At 41.5% G+C, this 26464-nt stretch overlaps 2 protein-coding genes across 10 annotated transcripts in view; one reads left to right on the top strand and one right to left on the bottom strand.

Moving 5' to 3' along the window:
- Positions 1–2936: 2936 nt before the first annotated feature.
- On the bottom strand, positions 2937–18680 carry RpS2 (ribosomal protein S2). Of its 2 annotated transcripts, none has more exons than XM_076176147.1 (5): positions 18591–18680; positions 18027–18240; positions 9505–9612; positions 9168–9341; positions 2937–3300 (listed from the first exon to the last, which is right to left on the bottom strand). In XM_076176147.1, the coding sequence occupies exons 2-5, from the start codon at positions 18237–18239 to the stop codon at positions 2977–2979; spliced, it is 819 nt and encodes a 272-aa protein (XP_076032262.1). In that variant the 5' UTR covers position 18240; positions 18591–18680; the 3' UTR covers positions 2937–2976. The 2 variants fall into 2 exon arrangements, with proteins under 2 accessions (XP_076032262.1, XP_076032263.1); XM_076176148.1 differs by having other exon boundaries at positions 18528–18595.
- An 871-nt stretch (positions 18681–19551) lies between these two features.
- LOC143020023 (uncharacterized) overlaps positions 19552–26464 on the top strand; it is a 432500-nt gene continuing 425587 nt past the window's right edge. For all 8 annotated transcript variants that reach the window (XM_076176144.1, XM_076176141.1, XM_076176143.1 and 5 more), the window contains exon 1: positions 19552–20041. The gene's annotated coding sequence lies outside the window, so the exon portion shown is untranslated. The remainder of the gene's footprint in view (positions 20042–26464) is intronic.

Genomic DNA, 26464 nt, shown 5'->3' with positions numbered 1-26464 from the left:
ACTTCTCCAGTCCTCTGGCACTCTACCCTCTCTCCAGCAAACATTAACCTCACCAGCCAGTCCACCATCACTGTACCTCCTTTTTTTTTAGACATTCTGCATGGCATCCATCCAGACCAGGTGCCTTACTTGCTTTCATCATCTTAACAACTGCCTTCACTTCATCCTTCCTTATTTCTCCTCACTCATCTCTCATTTTCTTGGCATTTCCCACTGCAACTATCTTTCCCTCCCTATCCTCCTTCACATTTAGCAACTCCCTAAAATATTCTGCCCAACTTCCCCTTACTGCCTTCTCTTCCATTACCATCTCTCCATCTGCACCTTTTACCTTTTCTCCTCTTAATTTCTTTCCAAAACATCTTTTTATCACTTTCAAAATTTTGTCATACTCTTCAGCCACTTCACTTCTGCTCTCCTTTACCTTTTGGTTTACTTCTCTTTTCTTTGTACCTCTCATATGACTCCCTCATCCTATTTTGTAACCAATCTGTGAAAGCTCGTTTCTTCTCTTCTACAACCTTCTTTGTTTCCTCATCCCACCCTTCCTTCTATTTCCTCCTTGTTCCACACACCATCCTTGCACACTTTGTGACTCCTTGAACCATCCCCATTCCTCCTCCACACCTAGCTCTACTCTATCCTTCAGCTTCTTGTACTCCTTCTCCTTTTCATTTAAAGAGTTCACTCTAAGCACCTCCCTACCTTTTGTCCCTTTTCTTTCTCCATCTATCCTCCACTCTCAACTTACCTTCCACCAAAAAATTATCTGATATTCCCCCACCCTCTCCCCTTAGCACATGTACATCCTTAACTCTTCCTATCGTAATCCTATTTACCACTACATAATCCACCACCCTCTCCCATGTATACTTATGCTTGACTTTCTTCCGAAACACTGATTTGCCATCATCAACTCTTTCTAGACACATTTCCACCAACTCTCCACTACGATTCTTTCCTGGAACTCCACATTTCCCAACCACTCCATCGATTGGACCATTTCCTACCCTAGCATTAAGGTCGCCCAGTACTATTACATTGACATTTCTCCCTAAATCCTCTATGCACTCATTTAAATCTATCCAAAAGGCCTCCCTTTCTTCTACTCTCTTCTGTCAGGCCCATATGCACTTACAAAGACCCACTTCTTCTTTCCCAGTTTCACCTTCATCCACATTATCCTTGAGGTAACCTACTTCCACTCCACTACACGTTTACCTACCTCTTCACATACTAGAATAGCCACCCCTTCCCTCCCGATAACCTCACACTTACCCTTCCCTTTCAACACATCCATCGTTCTTCTCACATACTACCTATCTCTTCCCTTTTACTCTCATCTGTACCACATTAAAAGACCCAACCTTAGGTTGCTGGTCAGAAAACTCCCAGACCTTTACTTTTTTGTTTAGGAATGTCCCCTGTGGGGCTGCAAGGAGGATGCCTAGTCCCACTCCCCGTCCCTTTCTTCTCGCCTCTTACGATCCAAGTGGAAATTCTTGATGGCAGTATTCTTTTCCCCCACAGCAGAAAATACTAAGAGAAATGGTCCAGGACAGCAGCAAGGGGTTGGGGGACAGCATAACGGAGGGGCAGTCGTAGTTTCTACCCTATTTAATTGCCAGCACAATCATTTATCCATTCCCAAATGTCGTTTTTCATTACTTTTTAATCCAGGTACAGGTAAACGTCGACTTACGATGGCATTAGGTTTCGATAGAGCCATCATAAGACGATCTCATCGTAAGTCGATCCCCACTCTGTTCCGTGGTCACTGTACCTAGCCTACCTGTATATTAACCACCAGAGATACTGAATAAAGCATATTAAACATGTACAGTAGTTTATTTAATTATTTTTATCCTTTTTACCATATTCAAACACTATAATATGTATTTTCAGTACGGACCTTAAATCTCGCGGGCAGCAGCCAATGCCAGCCGTACGACGTGACGTAATAATACTCGCATCATAAAATATAGTCACCGCTTATATCGATCGTTCTCTCTTTCACCCGAATTTTGAAAACCACAGAATGAATCATTTGAGAGAATGTAAAAACACAGGGGCTACTACAATAAATATAATCAAGACGCCGATATGGCAGCGTCGCGAATCCACTTGCTCCTCATGACGCATACGTGTGCGGCAACGTATGGAAGGGGTTAAATTATCATATCGTCGTCGTCGTAAACTCGAACAATCGTAAGTCGCGGCCATCGTAAGTCGACGTTTACCTGTATTTACTTGGTTCTCTCAATCTACATTCTACCTCCACTCCCCTTCCCACCATATCCACACCCTTTTTACAAGTACCTAAAACTATCCACTTCCTCCAGTCTCTCCCTTAATCCTCATTCCAGTCTGCTGCCACTTTCTCCCCTTACTTTTACCCATATTCATCATTTGAGTGAAGATAGAAAAAAGTGTGGAAGGCAGTGTTGGATGGAGTGAACATAAGGGGACAACCAAGAACAAGATCGATGGATAGATGGGGAAGAGGAAACGTCTGTTGAGGTAGGGATAAGTGGAGAATGGTTGTGTATGGGTGATGCTGTGATGCATGGGAGTGGGTGGGGGATGGGATTAGGGAGCGTGTGACTATTACGACAATCCAAAGGGATTTTCCCCATCTTTTTCTGCATTGGGGGGGGTCCACCAATTACATGAAGCAGCCTTACTTCTGACTCGGCAGTGGGCACAATGCAGGGAGGCACCATTATCCAGGAGCTAAGAAAAGAGGGAGGGGTGGTGAATGGGAATGGAGTATGTTGGGATGAAATGGGAGTGGATTTATACCTTTGACTACCTCCCTTCCAAGGGGGGAAAAAGCCAATGGTACACCTATGCTCGATCTAATACATAGCTCTTCCAAGGAGCCAAATCTGTAAATGATCAATGGTCCAAGCTCTGTAGGTTAAGAGAAACACCTCTCCCAGCACTACTTTTAATGGAGCATTTAATAATGCAAACCTAGTACAGCTTTGTTTCTTGCCTCTGCTCGGAGCTGGGCTTGTGGTGTTTGGCCAGGTAATCAGTGTATTCTTGGTAAGGGGACCTAGTGAATACAGTCTCCTTCCACAAGTCAGGGGTAAGGTAGGCATATGTCTTGGCAATGGCGGCATAGGTAGCCTTTGCGAAGTTTCCAAGTGTTGCCGTCTGACCTCTGGCACTGGTGTAGCAATCCTCGATACCTGCCATCTGCAGCAGTTTCTTAGGAACGGAGGCAGCCACAATACCAGTACCACGGGGGGCCGGGATCAGGCGCACCAGTACAGAGCCGCACTTGCCTGTCACCTGTAATGTACATGTTCATAATTAACAAGGTGTGCATATTTTCATTCAACATCTTAAGAAATTAGTTTCCTAAAGACAAACAGAAAGATCGCTTCTCCAACATATAAATCTTAAATATATCAAGCCTTCCCATCCAATCAAAATAATAAAGAACATTCCTTCAGGCATTTCTGCCCTTTCACAATACAATCTCTTTACATTCATTCCTACTTTTTGCACCGATGGATTCCTTAAGCATCCAAAGCCCATCCAATTCATATTCTTTTTATCATCCGCAAACTCACTCCAATCACTTCTGCTCTCCATTCTTTTTTATAGTACTTCCTCATTTACCTTTCTGCCCACACCATATCAGCCTGATGTAACATATCCAAATAGCTTTTTCAACATCAAGGGTAAGGAGAGTGAAAATGAGAAGGGGGGGTGAGCACATTTGCAAGTACATACAGCAAACAATAAAAAGTAGAAATATTAAAGATTCAGAGAATTAGACGAGCATATGAACAATCTTGAAAGAAATTGATTGTGGCATCTAGGTGAGCCTCTGGAGCACTACAGAAAAACAGTGTTACAGGAATGAAATCTGGGAAAATGTACCGAATAAAGAAGAATGATGGCAAGGCACAAAAGAACAAGAAAGATGGTGGGAGAGTAATCAAGAGATCATTTATCAATTAATCCATTGCCTCGGTTCTCTCTTGCAAGAAACCCATGCCCCCCATGAAATTGGCCACAGCCACCAGTTAACCCCTTCCATACGGTGCCGCACACGTAGGCGTCATGGACTTAGATCTCGGTGGCAGCAACCAATGCCAGCCGTACGACGTGTCGTAATAATACTCGCATCATAAAATATAGTCACCGCTTATATCGATCGTTCTCTCTTCACCCGTGAATTTTGATAACCATAGAAAATGCGATTACAAAAGAATTAGAAAGAATGTCATTATGGAGGGGCGACTACAATAAATATAATCAAGACGCCGATATGGCAGCCTCGCGAATACACTCGCTCCCCATGACGCCTACGTGTGCGGCCCCATATGGAAGGGGTTAAGCATACATGTCCTTCAGTATCTTGTGCTAATCCCTGGGAGGGGCGAGTGTAGATCTGTCTAATAACTGGTGCTATGTCATCCAGGAGGAGCCAAGATAAGAGGGAGGGAGGGGCGAATAGGAGTAGAGTATGTGGGGATGGAATGGGTGGAAGTGGATTTCATGCCTTTGTGTTCTGGCTACCTACCTTGTAAGGGGGAAAAAGCCTTTGTATGTATGATGTCTTTTGCCCAGCAGATTCTGTGTTGATACAGTTTCAATGCTGGGTGGTGACCTGACCATAAACAACCCTTTGAAATTGTGATTTTTTAGTAGATTCCTGGGTGAATCTAGTTAACTCAGTTGTTACATGTTTTAATAACGGGAAATATGTAACTTCACAACAGCTGGCAATGGTCTGGACATTCCGTAAACCTCTCCAGGAAGAAACACTGGACATCTGTGTTGTATTGGTATGAGGCTATTTCTACAACACTGGCTGAAAGAAGCTGGGGCCAGTTGCCAGCTCTCGCCACCAACTGGGGGCATATGCTAGGGATTTCACACCAGCACAAGATCTGGTGTACCTCTGAGCAAGCTTCCATGTAGCCACCCTTCTGACCCCCAAACAACTTTCAAAAGGTTTGACCAACTTGCCCCAGCAATTGTGGGTGACCCCTGCACCTCCTCCATCGAGGATTCTCTTGTGGAGACAACCCTATGAGTAAGACGGTCAACATCAGGGAGACATGCCACAAGCCCACAAAGCTGGAGTCCATGAATTATGCTAGCAACTGGCTTAGATTCTCACAGTGCATTCTCTGGTTTGATACAAAGTCATTCCAGTGATACTCGCACCATTCTCTAAAGGCACTTGCTACTCATTGAAGTTTCAATATTGGAAGAAATACAGATGAAGCCAATAATGGGTGTGTGTGGACAGATCACAAGGAGCACCTCTGAACTGAGAAGTCGTAGCTTGACAATTAGCAGTAGACAAAATATGGACAACCCCATCCTGGTACCTGTCATCAGTTCCTTGACAGGCATTGTGGGATATGTGGATATATGAGAATGTGAAGTCTATTGGGCCGATCACAAGGAGCAGAACATGTACATACATACATATACCAAGGGAGGTAGTCAAAAAGGAAAAGGCATAAAATCATTCCCACCCATTCCATCCCTGAATACACTCCACCCTCCCTCTTATCATCCCTGCACCTTGTCCACTGCCCTGGGTCAGAAGCAGTTGCAAGACACAGCACATCCACAGCAAGGCCGCTTCATTTAATCGGTGACCCCCCCATGCAAAACTTGACGCAGCCCTCAAATTTTGCTCACATACTGCCTCACCCCCAGTCCCCCCACCCATTCCACCTCATGCATCACATCATCATCATCCATATACAACCATTCTCCATTCACCCGTCTTCTGTCCTCTCCCGATAGGTAATAATAACCATGGCCTTAACTCAAATAAAAATCCTAGTCCCAATATTCCTAGCAACAGTCCTCAGGCACTCATACAGACCAATCTTTAAAGAAATTTTGGACCGCTGTCTGTATTGTACTGGTGCTCCATTTACCTGATCTGTGAACGAGGTGAAGGGAGCTCTGAGCAAGAGGAATGCCCGTTGAGCAGGGAAGGGAGGAGGCAGGGGGATACATGTGGGTGGAGAATGTTTGGGTTTTGATACTTTGACATAGCCTAATGGGATTTCTTCCTATCTTGGGTATGAGTGTATGTGTTGATACGGATTTATTGCAGCAGATGGTATGTATGTAAGTGTGCATAGCAAGCTGCATTTGTTACATTTAGCCGATTGTACTTGTAATATAACAAGGGGAAAATATTATTTATGGATAGCACTGTACTTGGAGCAGATCCCAAAGAGACTGAAGCAGCTGGTAAAATTAGGAAGAGTATGTAAGGACCCTTACAAGTGAATGTGGGTAAATTAAAGTGACAAGTTGAACATGAAGGATGAGAGGCTGAAGTGGAGGGTTTCAAGTGTTTGGGCAGTGGATATGGTGGGCAAATTAAAAATTAAAGGAGGTAAGTAATGTCTGACTGTAACAAATGTCATGAGAAATAGCTATTTGGAGATGAATTAAAGTTATGAAAGTGATATTACCCTTGACCCTGTATGAACCAGACTTGTATTAAGGGTGGCAGAATGGAAACCAGAACTCTAGAGCTTACGAGATTAGCCATTTTCAAATTGCACATTTAATATCAACACTGTTTGAAGGTAACGGGGCAACCTGGCAAGAAGTAGCCAGGCAGCACGAAGCCTCCACGTTAATCTTCCTGATTGCATCATAGAACCATTCCATTAATAAGAATGGCACTCAAGTATATCAGGTACTAAACACTGAATTCAAGTACCCCTGTTGCTTCTGACCCTGGGCAGTGGGTGAGATGCAGGGATGACCAGTAATTCTGGAGCCAAGAAAAGAGTGAGGTAGGGGATGGTGAATGGGAGTGGGGTATATGGGGATGGCATGGGCGGGAGTGGATTAATGCCCGTCTTTGGCTACCTCCCTTGTATACGTATCTCTGTACAAGGAGGATACTCAAATCTTACATATACATTCCATGTGCCCTCCTCATTACACCACAACTTTATAAAAATATTAACTTACCACTTGCACCCCACAGCACATCCACGGGAAGGAGGAAGAGGAGGCGAATCAAGTAGAGAAGAAAAGGTAAAAGGTGCAGATGGAGAGATGATAATGGAAGAGAAGGCAGTAAGGGGAAGATGGGCAGAGTATTTTAGGGAGTTGCTAAATGTGAAGGAGGATAGGGAGGGAAAGATAGTTGCAGAGGGAAATGCTAAGAAAATGACCGTGATGAGTGAGGAAAATGGAGGAGAAATAAGGAAGGATGAAGTGAAGGCAGTTAAGATGATGAAAGCAGGTAAGGCACCTGGTCTGGTCTGGATGGTGGACGGCTGGTGAGGTTATTTAATGTTTGCTGGAGAGAGGGTATAGTGCCGGAGGACTGGAGGAGTGCCTGTATAGTTCCACTTTACAAGGGAAAAGGGGACAAGTGTGAATGTAGTAGTTTCAGAGGGATTAGCTTGGTAAATGTAGTTGGAAGGCTTATGGGAGGATCTTGATTGAGAGGATTAGGAGAGGAACAGAGGGAGTAATTGATGAGGAACAGTGTCAATTTAGGACAGGTAGAGGTTGTGTAGATCAGATCTTTGTGGCAAGACAAATATGTGAGAAAACTATAGGAAAGGGGAAGGATGTTTTTTGGGCTTTTATGGATCTGGAAAAGGTTTATGATAGGGTAGACAGAAATGCACTGTGGGAGGTTATGCAGATGTATGGGATAGGAGGAAAGCTTCTAGGAGCTGTCAAGAGTTTTTATGAGAGTAGTAGAGCTTGTGTCAGGATTAGAAATGGAGAGAGTGAGTGGTTCGAGGTAAAGGTGGGACTTCGTCAAGGATGTGTTATGTCGCCCTGGCTGTTCAACTTATACATGGATGGGGTAGTACAAGAGGTAAATGCAAGGGTAGTGGGTCAGGGATTGGAGATGGTTAAAGAAAATGGAGAAAAGTGGGAGGTGAGCCAGCTGTTGTTTGCTGACGACACTGCGCTTGTGGCAGGATCAGAGGAGGGATTGAGGAAGTTGGTGACAGAGTTTGGGAGAATATGTGATAGAAGAAAGCTAAAGATAAATGTGGGTAAAAGTAAGGTGATGAGATGTACAAGGGGTGAAAGTGGTAGTAGACTGGAGATGACCATTAAGGGAGAGCAACTGGAGGAAGTGGATAGTTTTAGATACTTGGGTGCAAATGTGGCAGGAAAAGGTGGAGTGGGGGTAGAATGTAGATTAAGAGAAGTGAGTAAATGCCTTGGTGGATTGAAGAGTATAATGAGGAGTAGACATTTGGGAATGGATGCTAAGGAGACTATATGAAGGAGTGATTGTGCCAACAGCACTGTATGGGGCAGAAACATGGAACATAAGAGAGGAAAAGAGGAGTTTGAATGTGATTGAGATGAGGTGTCTGAGAAATATGATGGGGTTACTAGGCTAGATAGAGTGAGAAATGAGGAGGTGAGGAGAAGAATGGGGGTGGAAAGGGAGTTGGGAGATGGGGTTGATGAAAGAGTATTAGGATGGTTTGGACACATGGAAAGAATGAGTGAAGAAAGACTAGTAAAAGAGATATGGAAGGCAGATGTGGAGGGAGTGAACATGAGGGGACATCCTAGGATGAGGTGGATGGATGGGGTGAAGGGGGCTTTGGGGAAGAGGGGAATGTCTGTTGAGGAAGGACGTGAGAGTACAGAAGACGGGTGAACGGAGAATGGTTGTATATGGATGATGTTGTGATGCATGAGGTGGGATGGGCAGGGGGATGGGGGGTGAGGTAGTGCGAGTAAAATTTGACACAGCCTGAAGGGATTTCTCCCCGTCTTCTCCTTTTATGCATGGGGGGGATGGAGAGGGGGGGGGGGTCGCAGATTTAATGAAGCGGCCTTGCTGTGGATGTGCTGTGTCTTGCGACACTGCTTCTGACCCAGGACAGTGGACAAGGTGCAGGGATGACCCGTCATCCAGGAGGTGCTAAGATAAGAGGGAGGGTGGAGGGGTGTGGAGTGTATTCAGGGATGGAATGGGTGGGAATGATTTTATGCCTTTTCGTTTTTGGCTACCTCCCTTGTAAGGGGGAAAAAGCCTTGGTATATGTATGTAACCTTTTCCATTTCTGCACATTCTCCTTACCAGATTTTTTTCACACTTTTATACAACCTTCAAACACCCATCCTATGCAAAACTGAAAACAATACAAAGACAAAATTCATACCTTGCAAGGAACAGTATGGGGCTTTCCGATTTTGTTACCCCAGTAGCCTCGTCTGACTGGTACAATAGACAGCTTAGCGAGGATGATGGCTCCACGGATGGCAGTAGCCACTTCCTTGCTGCATTTTACTCCTAATCCAATGTGTCCATTGAAGTCACCAATTGCTACAAAGGCCTATGGATACAAAAAGTCAACACAGTTCTTACTAATTATGTTCATATATCAACATGTTGGTAATTGCGAAATACACATGGAAAAGTACTAAGTACCAGTCTTGAACTATGTTCAAATAAAAATCATACCACCAAAAGAAATTGCAACAAGATAAATACTGTACCTTGAAACGTGTGCGCTGACCAGCACGAGTCTGTTTCTGAACAGGCATAATCTTGAGTACTTCATCCTTAAGATTGGGTCCCAGGAATGTGTCAATAATTTCATACTCCTGTAATATTAAATAATCATGAACAAGCATATCTTTCAACAGTTTGCAGCACTTCTCTAAAAAGAGTAAATATACATTTGTCTGAAGGTAACGGGGCTACCTGACCAGTGCAACTCAGGCAGCACGAAGCCTCCACTTTTCTCTCCCTGACTGCATCATAGAACCACTCAACTGATTGAAGTGGTACTCAAGTATGACAGGGTCAATGACCTCCACCCAACATAAAATGTTCATCAACATTACCATTCACTCCAAAAATCTTGCATTTGTGTAATGCACAATCCCTTTGGCATACTTTAGACCAATTCTGTTGAAAGAACTTCAGCACAATCCTCATGTAGCAAGCAATGTTACCAGATAGCCACATAGATGACCCTGCATGCAACCCACAAATTATGGTATCACCTCTAGCTTTCATCAACACAATGATTATGCCATAGATATCAGCTTCCTTCCACCTTTAAACTTACAACTAATCTCACAAATAAGAATTTAGTCTATTGGTGGATTGACATCAATCACCCAATATCAGCCTGGGGAATCTGGCCACTTGTCGATGTCAGCAATGTTGATTTGAAAGTTCCCAGTCCAGTAGGCCCTACATGCAGCCATGCCCAACATCACTTCAGCAAGTTCTTGTAATCACATACTTGTTATTTCTAAAGTTCAGCAAGCAGGTCCAAGGCCATCAGCACCTAATACCCTCAAAGATTCTCATAAATAGCCGCAACATCACTCTTCACGGGTCTGTCTGTCAAGTGTCAACTACTTACAAGTGTTTTACATGAGACCACAGAGCTCTGTCAAGGGAGGTATATGACCTCACATACCTAGTGGCTAAGAACCATGTTGTGTCCTAGGCAGTAGCTGCTTGGCTATAGACATGCCTGACTTAATCTTCAACTGATTTGTTTCTCCAAGCTAAGTGGAGTCACAGAATACAAGGGGTCACTTAGTTATGACTACAAAAATCAAGACACCAACACCAGCATCCTCACATACACACTTGTGCCTCATGACGCCAATGTCAGTGACATCATATGGTGACGCCTACGTAGGCGTCATGAGGAGCAAGTGGGTACGCGAGGATGCCGATGTTGGCATCTTGATTATATCTATTGTAGTTGTACCTGCGTGACCCACATGCTCTGTAAACTGGCTTCATCATATTTTCTATGGTTATCAAAATTCACAGGTGAAAGAGAGAATGAGCAATACAGCGGTGACGTTTTTATAAGGCGAGTATTATGACGCAACATTGCACGTCTGGCAGCTAATGCTGCCCACGAGATTTTGTCACGGAGTGAAGGGGTTAAAACAGGAATTGTACCATTTTACAGGTTCTGGAAGTCTGAAAGCATTTTGGCTGCATTAGTATAGATATTCAAGATAGTTGATGCACTACTACTCAGGAGCTCAAAGCAAGATATGTTAGCCGAACCAAGTTCTATTAAATTGGCAAGATTGAAAGCATTTGGCCATATTAAAATTGAGATGTCTGGGTTGAAATAAAGATTGTAACCAACACATCATCTTCACTTTGGTAGCATCTTGTGGGAAATTCACCCCATCAAAACTAGGACATGATCTTTGTCAGAAAAATTGCAAAACATTGGCATTTCCATCCAATATAGTAAAAAATTGTCCTTTCCTAAACAATATACTCTCTCTCTCGCAACATAACTATAGTGAAAATACTTTGAAAAAACATGAAATCTCCAGTCAAGGGTCTGTCAAAACATCAGTGTATCGGGTGATATTACACAAAAAATGCCAGATTTGTGACCCAAAACAATGTAATAACTTTTACCATACATTATTTAGTGAAATAAAAGTAATCATTGTTTTGGGTGACTGCTCATGCTGTTTGAGTGTTTTGGGTTACGAACAAGACTGGAGCTGTGCCTTTTCACAAGGCCGATCACTCACCAGATGTTAATTTATTGCTAAAGTTAGGGAAATGAACCTTCCTCTTGCTCAAAGTTTAGAAATCCATTGCTGATATAAGCAAGAAGGGGCATGGGGAATCCCTTGGGAATGCATGACAATCGCAGCAGACAAAACACCAGTCACATAGGATTACTTTTTGTACTGTATCAAAATAAATGGACTAACGAACATTTTAATATTTCTAACTCACACAAAATCAACTGAAATGGACGCTGCTGCCACCTTGTGTTTGCCACACAAAACCTTCAAATAGAATGAGCACACCACCAACAAACACACATTACTTCGACTTTGGCTAACATCTGGTGAATACACCGACAACTTTAAGGACATAGGTCCTCTTTATGGAAGTAAAAATGAAAAATTATGAAAACCTGCTGAAAATTTTCAAGTGTTGGGAACATCCTGAAGTATTTGATTGATACAGCTATCTTCACTATGAAAAATGATCATTTCAACATAAATATCTCATACTGGATATCTTGGAATCAGAGCATAACTCCACTTATCTAGCTTGTTACAGATTTTTTTTCATTTTTAGATAATGTATTTGACAGCAACTCGGCAGTGTATGTGCGAGAGGTCGGAGAGTGCACCAGATCCTTCCACAACATGTGGTCCATGTGGCTGTGCTGCAATTCAATATGCACCATATTTTCTTTGCTTCCACTTCGTTTTGCACAGCCTACAAACAAAAGAGAGCTGAAGCAGACATAAGTAAGAGAGAAAGCATGAAGAGGAGACTGATACATTTTCCTAGTAAAGGGCTACCAATCTCTCCTTTATAAATGCATTGAATGCCTTGATTTACTTGAATAATGAATATCAAATACTTTATCTGCACGTTTCACCAATCTGGCCCCTTATATCGATATCTGGAGTACCTCAATGTAAACTTTGAAGCCAATTTTCTCTCCCTGAAACAAGGTCCTAAGTACTACTCTGACAGTTTTTGGTCTATCTGAACGATTCTTTTTTATTTGAAAGCGGACACTTTGTTCTACATTTTTTTTGTGTTGAATAAAGGAAATTCTAGGTTTTATGTTATAAACCTCTTGAAAATTCTGTGGGGTATATCAGTAGAGCAAAAAACTAACCAACAAACCTACACTTGTTTTGTACGCTGATAATCATAATAATTTCAAAGTTGTCCAAATAGTTGGGACTAGCGGTGGTTTTAATATCAAGAATTTTTGCAAGCGGTGTTTTTAATATCAAGAATTTTTGCACAATAAAATGAGGTTGACAACAGGGTGAAAAAAAAAAAAAAAATTACATATACCAAGGCCCTTACAAGGGAGGTAGCCAAAAAGGAAAAGGCATAAAATCATTCCCACCCATTCCATCCCTGAATACACTCCACACCCCTCCACCCTCCCTCTCATCTTAGCACCTCCTGGATGACGGGTCATCCCTGCACTTTGTCCACTGTCCTGGGTCAGAAGCAGTGTCGCAAGACACAGCACATCCACAGCATGGCCGCTTCATTATATTGCATAAAAGGAGAAGACGGGGAGAAATCCCTTCGGGCTGCGTCAAATTTTGCTCACACATTCTACCTCACCCTCTATCCCCCCGCCCATTCCACCTCATGCAATCACATCATCCATATACAACCATTCTCCATTCACCCCTGTCTTTGGTCCTCTCCCGTCCTTCCTCAACAGACATTCCCCTCTTCCCCAAAGCACCCTTCACCCCATCCATCCATCTCATCCTAGGACGTCCCCTCATGTTCACTCCCTCCACATCTGCCTTCCATACCTCTTTTACTAGTCTTTCTTCACTCACTTTCCACGTGTCCAAACCATCCTAATATTCTTTCATCAACCCTATATCCCAACTCCCTTTCCACCACTATATTATTATTAACAATAATAATAATAAAAAAATAATAATAATTTGTGCTATAGTTTGTTGTATCTAAGTTTCAAAGCATTTAGTGACATTAATAAAAGATAAATAAGTGATGCACTACCAACAACTCAATAGCTCTAAGATGCCATGTTGGATGAAGATGAACTAACAAGTATGACACCAATGTTGGCATCATGAGGCATGGGTGGAAATGCAAAAATGTATTACAGTAGTACCTTTACATTATATAATGTGTGGTAATTCAACTGACATTGAAGTGGTTAATGTAGACTATTAAGAGTTGGATTAGGATTAAATAGTCTCATGTATATTTTAATCTTGCTGAAACAACTTAGGCCACAAGGCATTTCTGTTACCACAAATAACTCCCATGCTTCATCATATCTGCACGTGCCCCTCCCATGCTTCATCATATCTGCACGTGCCCATGTCGATATCAAAATATCAATCAAGATTTTGGATATCCCCTAGATATGCTGACATGACCAACAACTTGTACTGCCAGGCATTTCACGGTGTCTCAAACCTTGTGTCAATCTCGATTTAACTGTAGCGTACATCATCTCAAAAGTGATTTGGCCAAATGCTTCAAATAGTACAGCTACAATAAAATATGACACAAATAATTGATTTATGCCAACATTAACAAACAATGAATATAAACTGTTAATAACCATAACTGAAAGTCACTTTTACTTTGAGATTAAGTTTACTTATCCAGTTTAAAAAGGATATCAATCAACAAATCTTGTGAAAAGGCATTATACACTGCCATTTTACTTTTGTCACCTAAAACACTCAAACAGCAGAACATCACCCATCAGTCCAATTTCTCTTTGTTCAATACCATCTGGTAAAATATATACAACTTTTCAACAATATAACACCCCTACATGGGTAAAATTTTAGAAGTGCACACCTACACAATATAGCAATAGAAAATTATTAATTTTGTAAATTATAATACATTATTGTAATATGCGATTTTCTTGGCAGAAATAAATAAGTTGCTAAAACAGATTTATTAACAAAGTCAGAGCAGCTGAATGATATGCCACATTTGTTTTGATACATGCCAAGGTCGAAGAAATGAAAGCATGACAAATTCATCCATTCTAACTTAACTTATATTTAGTAATTTGGTACCTTAAGTTCCAAAGATCATCCAGGTCGCCATCATGGATGCTGATGGCCTATTTATTATTGTACCTCGGGCAATTAACTGACAACAGCAGAACCATGTGTTCTCTCAAAAAGTCCAAGGAAACCCTGTTGTCTTTGTAACAGTGCTTATTAATGGCATCTGGAGTTAGAGACCACCCAGTTCACAACATGAAAGCCATCACCTAATTGACTGTGACTGGACTGGACAGAATACAAAAAGGCGTCTGGATTGTAATCTACGGGTTCGTTCGTTAGTAGATTTGCTTGTAGCAAGTTTGTTATTTATTTCTGCCAAGAAAATTGCACATTACATTCATGTATTACAATTTACAAAATTAATATTTAATTTTCTATTGATATGCCGGGTAGGTGTGCACAACTAAAATAATACCCCTACATGTTGTAATCTACAGTTTTGAGTAATATCACCCAAAATGGTGTTTTGATGGTCCACTCGTCAATGCTGTAAATTCCTACATAGTTGCTCTACTTTCACCCAAACTTCATCTCTGATTCAATCCAAAAACGAGGATCATGAAGTACTTTCGAAGTAGTGTTCCCATCTGGCAACACTATTCCCTAAGCCATCCAGTGCTAAATATGATGCTTATGAGTCGAGTTAGCCCCAAACTGGAGATAAATAGGAAGGAGTTTAGTTTTTATTCAAGTATACAATTAACGGGGCCGTCGCGATGAATTTCCGAAAAAATTGAAATATTCTAAAAAAAAAATTCCATCATCTAGTGGCCTTTGGCAAGCCAGTCCTGAAATATTTCAGTGAAATACCAAAAAATAAAGGAGTTATGGCTATTTTTCTGACCCCCCCCCCCACTTTCCAGTACACCTTTGCTGCACATATGTTCGACTAAGTTATTTCATCGCAGTAAAAATGGCACAAATGCAATGTATTTTGTTATTCACTAATATAGACTAGCTGGAAACATGTCCTACACAGGGATAGCACTTCGCACTTGTGAGTGAACTGAGCGAATTATTGTGAGTAGGCGGAGAAAGCGAATTGTCGCTCCTTGGAGAACTTTTATTTACTTTTATTTGAAGCTATAATCATTTCAAGAATGCCTAAACATTCGAAGAAGAAACGTGTGTTTCATGAAAGCTAAGAAACTGAATCAAATTATTGAGAAAGAGTGTACTTCTGCCTCGGTTATTACTGGAGATGACTCTTAGCAGTGCGGCTGGGCGCACACGGGCTCAGTACAGCTGATCGTGCGGTTATCACACTCCTCTACCCGTCATATCCTCGTTTCTCAAATGACGTCGCCGCAAACATCGAGCATGCGTGACTTACCATCACGTGCCTCTTCAAATAAAACGCTCCAAGTGCTTTTCGTCACAAGAGCAACTGTCATTGATCATAACTTTGGAAGGACACATAAATCTTCTTTCTCACTTGGTTGGAGTCAATCCCATCATTACAAAAGCACTTGAGGAACAAGACAAGACACAGAACTGAAAGGGACACAAAAGACCAGAAAAAGGAAAAGAAAACTATCATTCAGCTCCGATTTCCAGCCGGGAGCTTTCTAGTAAGCGAACCTGGCGACAATGAGGGAGGTGGTGCCTCCTGAACTCCTAATACCTCGTAAAAGGGGGGACCAGGTACCATCTACACTTTATAATAACATGTGAATGACATAGAATGCATGAAGATTGTGGCAGAGAAAAAAAATCTAAATGAAATATATAAAAAAACGCAGGGAATTGTATTTTGAACTTCAAAGCTCAATATCTCAAAACTACCCTTTTCTCTACATTTTTTCTATCTCCTCCATAACTACTTGGCAGATTTTAATGGGGTTTGGATCATTTGAAAGCTGAATAAATTTGCAAACTTTTCATCATGAGTTTTTTTTTTTTGTGATAGTAGTCGATATATTATATATATATATATATATATAAATAAATAAAATAAAATAAAATATATGAGTTTTTCAAAAAATCTTTCTCCTAAACTAAGAGGAAATTCCAAAAACGGTACGATGATTTTTTAGGTACTGCTATAGAGCATTTGTAGTATTTTTTCAGCATGCTCAGTCAATGAATAAATGAGGAGATAGAAAATTTGTAATTGGTCAAAAAAAAAATTTCTTATTAATAACTTCATTGTTTTTCAACCAAATGATATGAAAATTGGTGGTGAACATCTCAGTATATGTATATATATAACATATTAAAAATTCGCAAAATTCAGATCATAATTGACGAAGTTCACTTTCGAGTGCGAGTGTGTCATAACTGTGATTGAATGGAGGTATGAACATTCTGAAAATGGCCATATGAAGTGGAGCCGGCTAACCTAACCATCATATTCGACACCATCAGCAAGCACAAGTTCAGTTAAAAATAGCTAATGTCATGCAAACACATCTTTGGAATTGTTTTGTTAGGCTTGGGATTATATGAGAACATAAAATATAAGTGTTTGCACTTTTCTGGAATTTACAAGGCACTCCTGGTCTCCTCTGACCGGGGAAGTTTGGGACAAATGAAGTTACTATGCATAAGAGTTGGGGGGAAATAAGTTCCTGCTGGATCCACAACACATGGAAGTGCCATTGTACACTTTCCTTGCCCAAGACTAAGTTAGCTAGGTCAAACACTGCTAGGGGCACCACCGTCTATGATGTCCGCCAATAGCGCATCATTTAATGAGCATGCCATTCAAACGGCCAAATTTACAGATCGCGGGAAATTTAATTCATAAAAACGTCACACGAGTGTGTTTACTATGATAGTAGTAAATTTCAACCAATCACATAACCAGTTACATGTTGGTACATAAAAACACAAGATAAACATGGCGGCCTGCATTCAGCAGTAAATCGAAAAATTTTGTTTCAACATGAAAAATTTCCTAAAACACTCCATTTAATGAGCAACAGACTCAAATAAACAAACTACTAGTCTCACATTATTCTAATACAACTAGGGCAGGGTATTACAGGAGCTAAGAAATCATGTACAAATTAGTTTTTTTCCTATCAAGTCAGATTATCGGATAACAACAACGTCAAACGTATTGCAACATAAACATTTCAACTGCTGATGCAGATGTGTCCGTCGAAGCATGCTAAAACCTACACACGTTTTGGCCTGATTTTATACCCTACAAAATGGAATATCTCGGGAACTGGGACAGCGACAGCTAGATGAATAATTCAAATTGCATAGTACTCATAGCTACTTTCTGCATCACATGAGAACTACTTCAGCTCGAATATCAGGAATTCCATTTTTATGTTGACCTAGCTAAGTCAAAGTACTTAACCATCTTTCATACACTTGTGGAGCTGCCATTGAGCTTGTTACACAATATTACATTTATTCTAAATGACTGACGGCCAATAAATCGAAATTAACACGTGTAGTACTAATAATGATCAATAAAAGAAAGGACTAACCTTGATGGGCAAAGAGAAGAGGTAGATCTCTTCCAAGCTACGGATTTTTTGGTCCTTCACGAGACGGCCAAGCTTTGTAATTGGGACCCATTCCTTGTCGTTCTCCTTTCCACGACCTCTACCACGACCACGTCCTCTTCCACGTCCACGACCCCGTCCACGGGCTCCAAATCCACCACGAAATCCTCCGCGGCCAGAAGGTGCGTCCGCCATTCTGTAAGGAAAACAAATACTGGTTAACTAACGAACTACGAGGCTACATGAATAGTTCTGCATGCCAAAATTATATGCCGTGTTCATACACATGTCTAAGACACAATATAATAAACATAACACCAAATAAAACCCTAAAGCACCATGCAACTATGTTTTGAAGGTGGGCAAACACGGCTCTAATTTATTAAAGATTTTTTTTATTATGCCAATATATATCCTGGCCCTCAATTATTTGATTTAATATGTTCTTCAATGTTTGGCTAACATTATTTCCAAAATACACACTTTTAACTGTATGTAAACAAATAGATGCGTTGAGATTTACAACAGCGCCGTCTCACTACTCACATAGAGGATTTGTTGACATCGAGAAGGAACCTTCGTAGAGTTGACGACTTTGTATTGGAAAAAAGTAATCTAAACTCTTCTAAAAATCTAGTATTTATAGCTATTTTTGAATACTATATAAATGACAGCAGCTAGAGTAGATACGTAAATATTTATTATAGTTATTTAAATTCAAAAATGGGTAAATTGTGTATTTTTATAATTACTCACCTTATTATTATTTTCTAGCATGTAATATTGGAACTTGAGAGGCTGCTCATGACTGCAGTAGACTACCGATGGATTGTAGGTAGTTCATCTTAAGGATTTTATTCATGATTACAGTAAGATGTAAACATCATTGTATTTATAAAACGTAATTTCTGTAACCATATTATTGTTGTAATTGATATATGGTAGAGTTTATTGGAAATTTCTACACAAATATTTGCACCACGAGCCAATTGCTAATTACAAAGATGTAAGAATTAGTCAAGAATATAATAATAATTGATTTATATATTTCTTCTATTTTACATAAAATAGAATAGTTTTGTTTGATGATAGTATTAAGTTCTAATTTTTTATTCATTATTAGAAACAATGACTTAGTGTTTATTTATAGGGATAACAAATATAATATGTGTAAACTACCTACGATTTTATATAAAACTTAACCAATACAACTCATTATTGTAGTTTTCAAATTATGTATCTATCATACTACGTTTATTCTAGAATATCTGAAGATAATTTATATTTTGTTAATCCGACAAAACAACGCCCAAACCTGTGTAAACTATTATGACATTTCAAGTTGTTTACTTGATATAGCACTTTTTATATTATATATAAGTAGATATTGGGTACTACAATAAAAAACCTTTGTCTCAGAATAGGTACAATATACCTCCGATATGAAAACAGCAACGACATTATTGGAACTGTTGTCGTTTTGCACTACTCCGTTCAGTCTGCAATTAGAGACTGTGGAGGTTGGGTGTTACACGTTTACCTCTCCCAGTTGCTCCAGCGATTCTGTGTTACCGACATAGAAGAAAATAGCATTTGTTCTATTTACCCTTGATGTATAATGTTAACTATTTTAAGTGGGATTGTAGGATCTAAGTGTACATAATAGCGAATAAACACCACCTAACCAAGTTAATTGAATAGGGCTTGGCTCCTTACCCATAGTTTGAACAGATTTGTTGGTAAGAATATCGAACCCGATTTCCAAGGATTATCGCGTTGGAAGTGAACCATTTACCGTATGATGAAAAACCACATGAGTGATAGTGCATTTGCATGTATTAATAAGTGAGAATTCCCCTCCCCGTCCCTCCCCACTCCCCCATCTTCCCACTACCTAGTCCCGTTCCTCCAGCCAACTCCACCAGCGTAGGAGTGAGAGACAGAACTCCACCTGCCTGCAGGGAGGACTTTTCGAAACTCCAGAACTCCATCATGAGGTATGTGAAGTCTCTATTTGTGACATATATTTAGTACCGACATTTCCTTGGGCGGGGTTGGCCCCGCCTCATGCCTTCTGGTTGGGGCGGGGTAACTCAATGTTGAGGATTAAAATTGAGTTGCTTACTTTCGTGAGGGAATTAGGGGGCTGGTTAAGGGCGATATTGAGTGCCGGGCGGAGGGAGCGACGCCCCCCTTCCACCCTCCCTTTTCTTTCTGTACAATCTGTAGTCTCGCATATTTTTCAAGATTTGGGTGATCCCCTCAACCCTCCCTCTCCCCCTCCCTCCTTCCCTCTTCACCTCCCTCGTCCCCTCTTCCTCTCCCTCGCCCCCTCTTCCTCTCCCTCGTCCCCTCTTCCCTTCTCTCGTCCCCTCTTCCCCTTCCTCCTCCCCTCTTCCCCTCCCACTCCTCTCCCCCTTCCCCTCCCTCCTTCCCTCTTCCCCTCGCATTCCTCCCTCCTCCTTCCCCTCCCTCGTCCCTTCTTCCCCTCCCTCGTTCCCTTTTCCTCCCCCTCCTCCCCTCTTCCCCTCCCATTCCTCCCTCCCCCTTCCCCTCCCTCCATCCCTCCTCCCCTCCCTCGCCCCCTCTTCCCCTCCCTTACCCCCTCTTCCCCTACCAGTCCTCCCTCCCCCTTCCTCTCCCTCTTTCCCTCTTCCCCTCCCTCCTCTCTTCTTCCCTTCCTCCTCCCTTCTTCCCCTCCCATTCCCCTCCTTCCCTCTCCCATATCTCCCTCTCTTTCTCCCTCTCTTTATACCCCATCTCTCTCTCTCTCACTCTCTCGCCGCTTCTTTTCCTCTCTCTTTCAATCTCTTCTCCACTCTCCCCCTTCTCTCCTCCCTATCCACCTCTCTCTTCCTCTCTCTCTCCCTCTCCTTATTTCTCTCTCCTCTCTCTCTCTTTCTGTCTCCCTCCCCTCTCTCTTTCTCTCTGTCTTCATCTGTCTGTCTCCCTCTCTCTCTCCCCTCTCTCTCTACCCTCTCTCACTCTCTCCTGTCTCTCTACCCTCTCTATCTATCTATCTATCTCCCTCTCTCTGTCTCTTCCGCTCTTCCCTATCCTTTCTTCCTCCCTGTCTCCCTCTCTCCCCTCCCTTACTCCCTCCCCCTTTCCCTCTCTCCCTTTCTCTTTTCTTATCTTCCTCCCTCTCTCCCTCCCTCCCTCTCTCTTCCCTTCCCTTCCCTTCTCTCCCTCCCTCCCTCTCTCTTCCCTTCCCTTCCCTTCTCTCCCCTCGCCCTTTGTTCCCTATCTCTCTCCCTCCCTCCCTCCCTCCCTCCCTCCCTCTTTTCCACTTTTCCTCTCACCCATTTTTCATCCGTTTCAACCCCTTTACTCCTTCATCTTTCCCTCCTTCCCTCCCTTCCTTCCTCTCCCTCTTTCCCTCTTTGTCTCCCTCCTTCTTTTACTCTCTCTCTCTCTCTCTCTCTCTCTCTCTCTCTCTCTCTCTCTCTCTCTCTCTCTCTCTCTCTCTCTCTCTCTATCTCTCTCTCATTACGCCAATCACCACATCTTTACACATATCTCCTCGCATTGAATATCAGGTCAGCGTGAATAAAATCGCCTGGCGGCAGCTTAAGCATAACCACCATGTTGGACAGAGTGCTTGACTGGGTTTAATTAAATTTAGTGGGTTAAGTTAAGGCGGGCAGTTATGCCCTGTAATTGACTAGTTTGTATTTTCTCACTGTAGTCGTGTATGTAAGTTACACACACACACACACACACACAACAAAACTAGCACCAACTCTTTCCGAAATGACATATGAGCAAAGACTGTCCAAATTAGGATTACCAACTCTGTAACAAAGAAGGGAAAGAGGAGACTTACTATCTATAGAATAATGAAAGGAATGGAAATCTTAGATAAGAATGACTTATTGAAATAGGGCAATGGAAAAACGAGAGGACACGAAAAGAAACTAAAAAAAGATAATTACAGAAATGATCTGAAAAAAACAGCTTCCCACACAGAGTGATATATACTTGGAACAAATTAGACAAAGAAACAGTGTGTGAAAACACTATTCAAGATTTTAAGAAAAAACTTGAGGCTGAGAGATACAAAGACGGGTCACCACGAGCATTGCTCCCTTCCCGTGTAATACAACTAGGTAAATGAATACACACAAAAATCTGTATACCACTCCAGCATTTTTGTGTGTACATTATATACACATCCCTATGCTTTGACCAGAAATAATTTTATCAGTTTTAATTAATTTTTGTATTTTTTTTTTCTTAGGTGGGCCTAGGTGGGTCTAGTCCTCTATTACGTCACACTGGATGGAAAAAAATAATTTCCCCCCAATTTTTTATTATTTTTTATTATTGGCTTTTGTCGAGTACTGTCTGTTTTTATTATTATTTTATTATTATTATTATTATTATTATTATTTTTTTTTTATATAAAGCATCTGGCTAAGAGATTCTTCTTCGCCTGGGAGTTCACGAAATCCCAGGACATAACCAAGAGATTTTCCCCAGGGGGGTCCTTAAACCCATGAAACTCATAAAAACCTACACTAGGCAGCTCCATGTCCTTCACTATCATCACCATCTATAAAGTTGTCTGTCCTTTTCTTAAAACATCCTATAGGTTCAGCGCTCACTACATGGTTACTAAGTCTATTCCATTCGTTGGCCACTCTATTGGTGAACCAATTCTTGACTATTTCCTTCTTGAATCTAAATTTGTCCAATTTAAATCCAGTACTGAGAGTCCTGTCCTGTTGTCTTAATATGATGACCTTGTCTGCATCACCCTTGTTAAAGTCTTTGATCTATTTAAACACTTCTATTAGATCACCCAGCATTCTGCATCTTTCAAGATACTGTAAGTTAAGGTGCCTAAGCCTGATTGGTAAGGTAAATTTCTGAGCTCATGTATCTTTTGGTCAGTCTCCTCCGTATTGATTCTAGTGAATTGATGTCCATTCTATAGGATGAACATCAAAAATGTACCGCAGAGTCAAGAATGGGTCCAACTAACGCCAGGTAGAGTTTGATGATTACCTTTGCACTTCTGTTCGTAACCGTCCTAGCAATGAAACCTAATGATGTGTTAGCTCTGTTCCAGGCGCTAATACACTGTTTCCTGGTTTTATGGTCAGGGCTCACTAGAACTCCCAAGTCTCTCTCGCGCTCAGTTTTCTCTAAAAAAAAAGTGTCATCTAAACTATATCTGCTTTCTAGGCTGTGTAGCCCTACATTTAACTCGCTGCACTTCGAGATATTGAAGTCCATTTGCCGTTTCACCGACCGTGCTCGTTGACAGTAAAGTAACTACATTTACACAGTTAATCTCCGTTGGACGCTAAGCGGGTTTCAGTCAAAACTTGAATGAATTAGTCAACTGACAGCCAGAAGAAAGGGTTTAAAGAGATGACGTTTCGTCCATTGTAGGCAGTTAACTAAAGCGTTCTTAAACTTAAAACTAACTATCTAACTGGGTCTTTTAATATCCATGTTCTCTGGTTTATCTTCTTGGTCGGATAGAATCGCCTGAATGGATCGGGTGATGTGTCACGGATAAATGGCCTTTGTGTTTTGCCCAAATCGAATATCACACTATACACGTAAAAGCGCTGCTTATATTGTTTGTGAACTCTCTCTCTCTCTCGCTCTCTCTCCTACCCTTTTCCTCTATCTCCGCCCATCCCTTCACGTCTCTACCCCTTTCTCTCTCTCTCCCTCTCTCCCTGACCCCATCCCCCTCCCTCTCTCACCCTCTCTCTCTCTCTCTCTCTCTCTCTCTCTCTCTCTCTCTCTCTCTCTCTCTCTCTCTCCATTCGTTGTCGTTATTACCATAGTTGCATTTGTACTGTGACGCACTTTACATATTTGAATATGGCTGACGCTATTTACTTCTATTAATCCCTTAGCTACGCTGAGCCGGGCGGGGGTTGATGGGGTGATCCCATTGGCTGTATAAAATCGCCTGACGTAAACATGTTCTGACACTTAAGGAACTTTACTTCCTGTTAATAAAGGATTTGTGGTGCCATGCTTGAAACATTTCTTTCTGGTTGTCGCCAGACGATTTTATTCACTGGGAGGCAGGACCTGTACCGTAGCCCTTCTTTTTGTCCCTCCTTGTCCTTCTAGCCCTTCTTTTTGTCCCTCTTTTGTCACGCCCCGACTCCTTCATAGTGCCCTATGGTCGCTGATACCTGGTGTTACGGTCTTGTTCCGTTAGTCTTGTTAGTGCATAGCCCCATTAGGGTGGTTATGTAATTATTGTGTTCTGGTACGAATTTATTCGTCTTTGGAGAAGGAACTCCGACTCGAACGATTAATTCACCATCTCCTCGGACCTCGAACGGTTAACTCACTCTCGCTCCCGGATCACGAACGGTCAACTCACCATTCCTCCGGACCACGAACGGTTAACTCACCATTCCCCCGAACCTCGAACGGTTAACCCACCATCTCCTGGACCTCGAACGGATAATCCACCATTGCCCCGGACCTCGAACAGACCCGGGAACTCCGCCGTCGGCGTCAGTTCGGTTGTCACGTCATGGCAATTGATCGGGACCCACTCGACCTTCCTTGTCTCGCCTACACTCGTGTGGTACTTTGTTTGCTCGGGTCCTCTACCGAATGAAATAGCAAGAAACCGTCTTTAATTCTTTCCTTTAATTTATTGATTTATTATTAGTTGATTAATTTACACGTTTTAATTATATATATATATATATATATATATATATATATATATATATATATATATGTGTGTGTTGGTGAGAGTACCTCAGGTCCCAAAGGGTGACGGGAACCCGCAACAGATGACGTTGTTGAGCAGTTGATTCAGACTACAGTGATGTTGTTGAGTAAAGCATTTATTTTAATATAATTTTATTTATTTTCATCATTAATTAATTTATTTTATTTTATTATATTTTTGTTTCATTTGTTTGTCATTATTATTCTATTTTTTATTTCTTTATTTTATATCTATAAAGAGTAGCTTTTAATTTCATGTGTGGAAATATGGAAATAGAATAAAAGAAATAATCTAATCTAATCCGCTCTAGATTAAAATATGATGCAGTAGTGTGATTCAAACACACACACACACACACACACACACACACACACACACACACACACACACACACACACACACACCACGAGCGTACCTCCCCATCCCGTAAAATACAACTAAGTAAATACACATACGCTAAAAGAATTGACTACGTTGCCAAGGCACTGACGTTGGGGCTTGTGATGGACACTGGTTGTTCTGCAGTGTGTGTGTGTGTGTGTGTGTGGGCGCGAGTGAGTCGGTCATATGTCTGTATGGGCTCTGCTAAGAGCACGGCCCTGACATTAGACAGAATACATATGTGCGTGTGTGTCTGTGTGTGCGTGCGTGTGTGTGTGTGTGTGTGTGTGTTTGTCTCGCTCTCTCTATCTCTCTGTGTATGTGTGTGTGTGTGTGCGTGCGTGCGTGCGTTTACCTACTTGTAGTATAAAGAGAATCAACGCTTGTCGGATCGCGCCTCCCACTGTACAACGTAGCCTTAAATTCATTTACAGTTCCAACATAATATATATCTTTCAATTCCAATGATCATATTTAGATTTGAATATAATATTGTTCCTGCGTGGGTTCTATTACCTTCTAATCTATTCCAAGTATTTATGGATCTTTATATAAAACTGTATTTCTTCACATACTTTAGACATGTAGTCTTTCTTGTGTGTGTGTGTGTGTGTGTGTGTGTGTGTGTGTGTGTGTGTGTGACTCTTCAGGAAGCTGCAAGTAGGACAACTTTCCATGCCTTAAGGGGAGGTGAATCAATGTCGGCCAGACCCAAGATGTATATATATATATATATATATATATATATATATATATATATATATATATATATATATTCTAATATGTGTGTGTGTGTGTGTACGTGTACGTGTGTTTTTGTTTACACCTCCCCCGTTGTCGTCGTACTGCCCAGGTCCATTACCGATACAAGTGAGTTATTTGTCACCAATCCTGAAAACGTGACCCGCGACATGAGCCCGGATCCAAGCTTCCACGCTTTTCGCTTCGGAACGCTACGTACACACACACACACACATACATATATATGTATTCAAATGTTGGTTCGTGTCAACCCGAGCGCCTTTTTTTTTCTTCGAGCGCGTCCGCTCCACGTCGGTGTTTTTTTTTTTTTTTTTTTTTTTTTTTTTTTTTTTTTTTTTTTTTTTTTTTTTTTCGTCGAGTTATCGGTGTGTTGCGATCGACTGTGTTATGTTCCCCCCGCATCTCACTCTCTCTCTCTCTCTCTCTCTCTCTCTCTCTCTCTCTCTCTGTCTCTCTCTCCTCTCTCTCTCTCTCTCTCTCTCTCTCTCTCTCTATCTCTCTCTGACAGTTTCAACCCATTGGTCCACACCTTCGGTATGGCGAAATAGGCGAC

Source organism: Oratosquilla oratoria, chromosome 38 (assembly GCF_046742065.1).
Source record: "Oratosquilla oratoria isolate Oo_2021 chromosome 38, ASM4674206v1, whole genome shotgun sequence".
NCBI classification, from domain to species: domain Eukaryota; kingdom Metazoa; phylum Arthropoda; class Malacostraca; order Stomatopoda; family Squillidae; genus Oratosquilla; species Oratosquilla oratoria.
This window is presented reverse-complemented; position numbering and strand designations above follow the sequence as displayed.

Coding starts and splice junctions, on each gene's coding strand:
- RpS2 (XM_076176147.1), bottom strand. CDS start 18,239: ATGGCGGACGCACCTTCTGGCCGCGGAGGATTTCGTGGTGGATTTGGA. Junction 9,613..18,026: donor TCTTCTCTTTGCCCATCAAG/GTTAGTCCTTTC, acceptor TTAATATTACAG/GAGTATGAAATTATTGACAC. Junction 9,342..9,504: donor GTCAGCGCACACGTTTCAAG/GTACAGTATTTA, acceptor TTGTATCCATAG/GCCTTTGTAGCAATTGGTGA.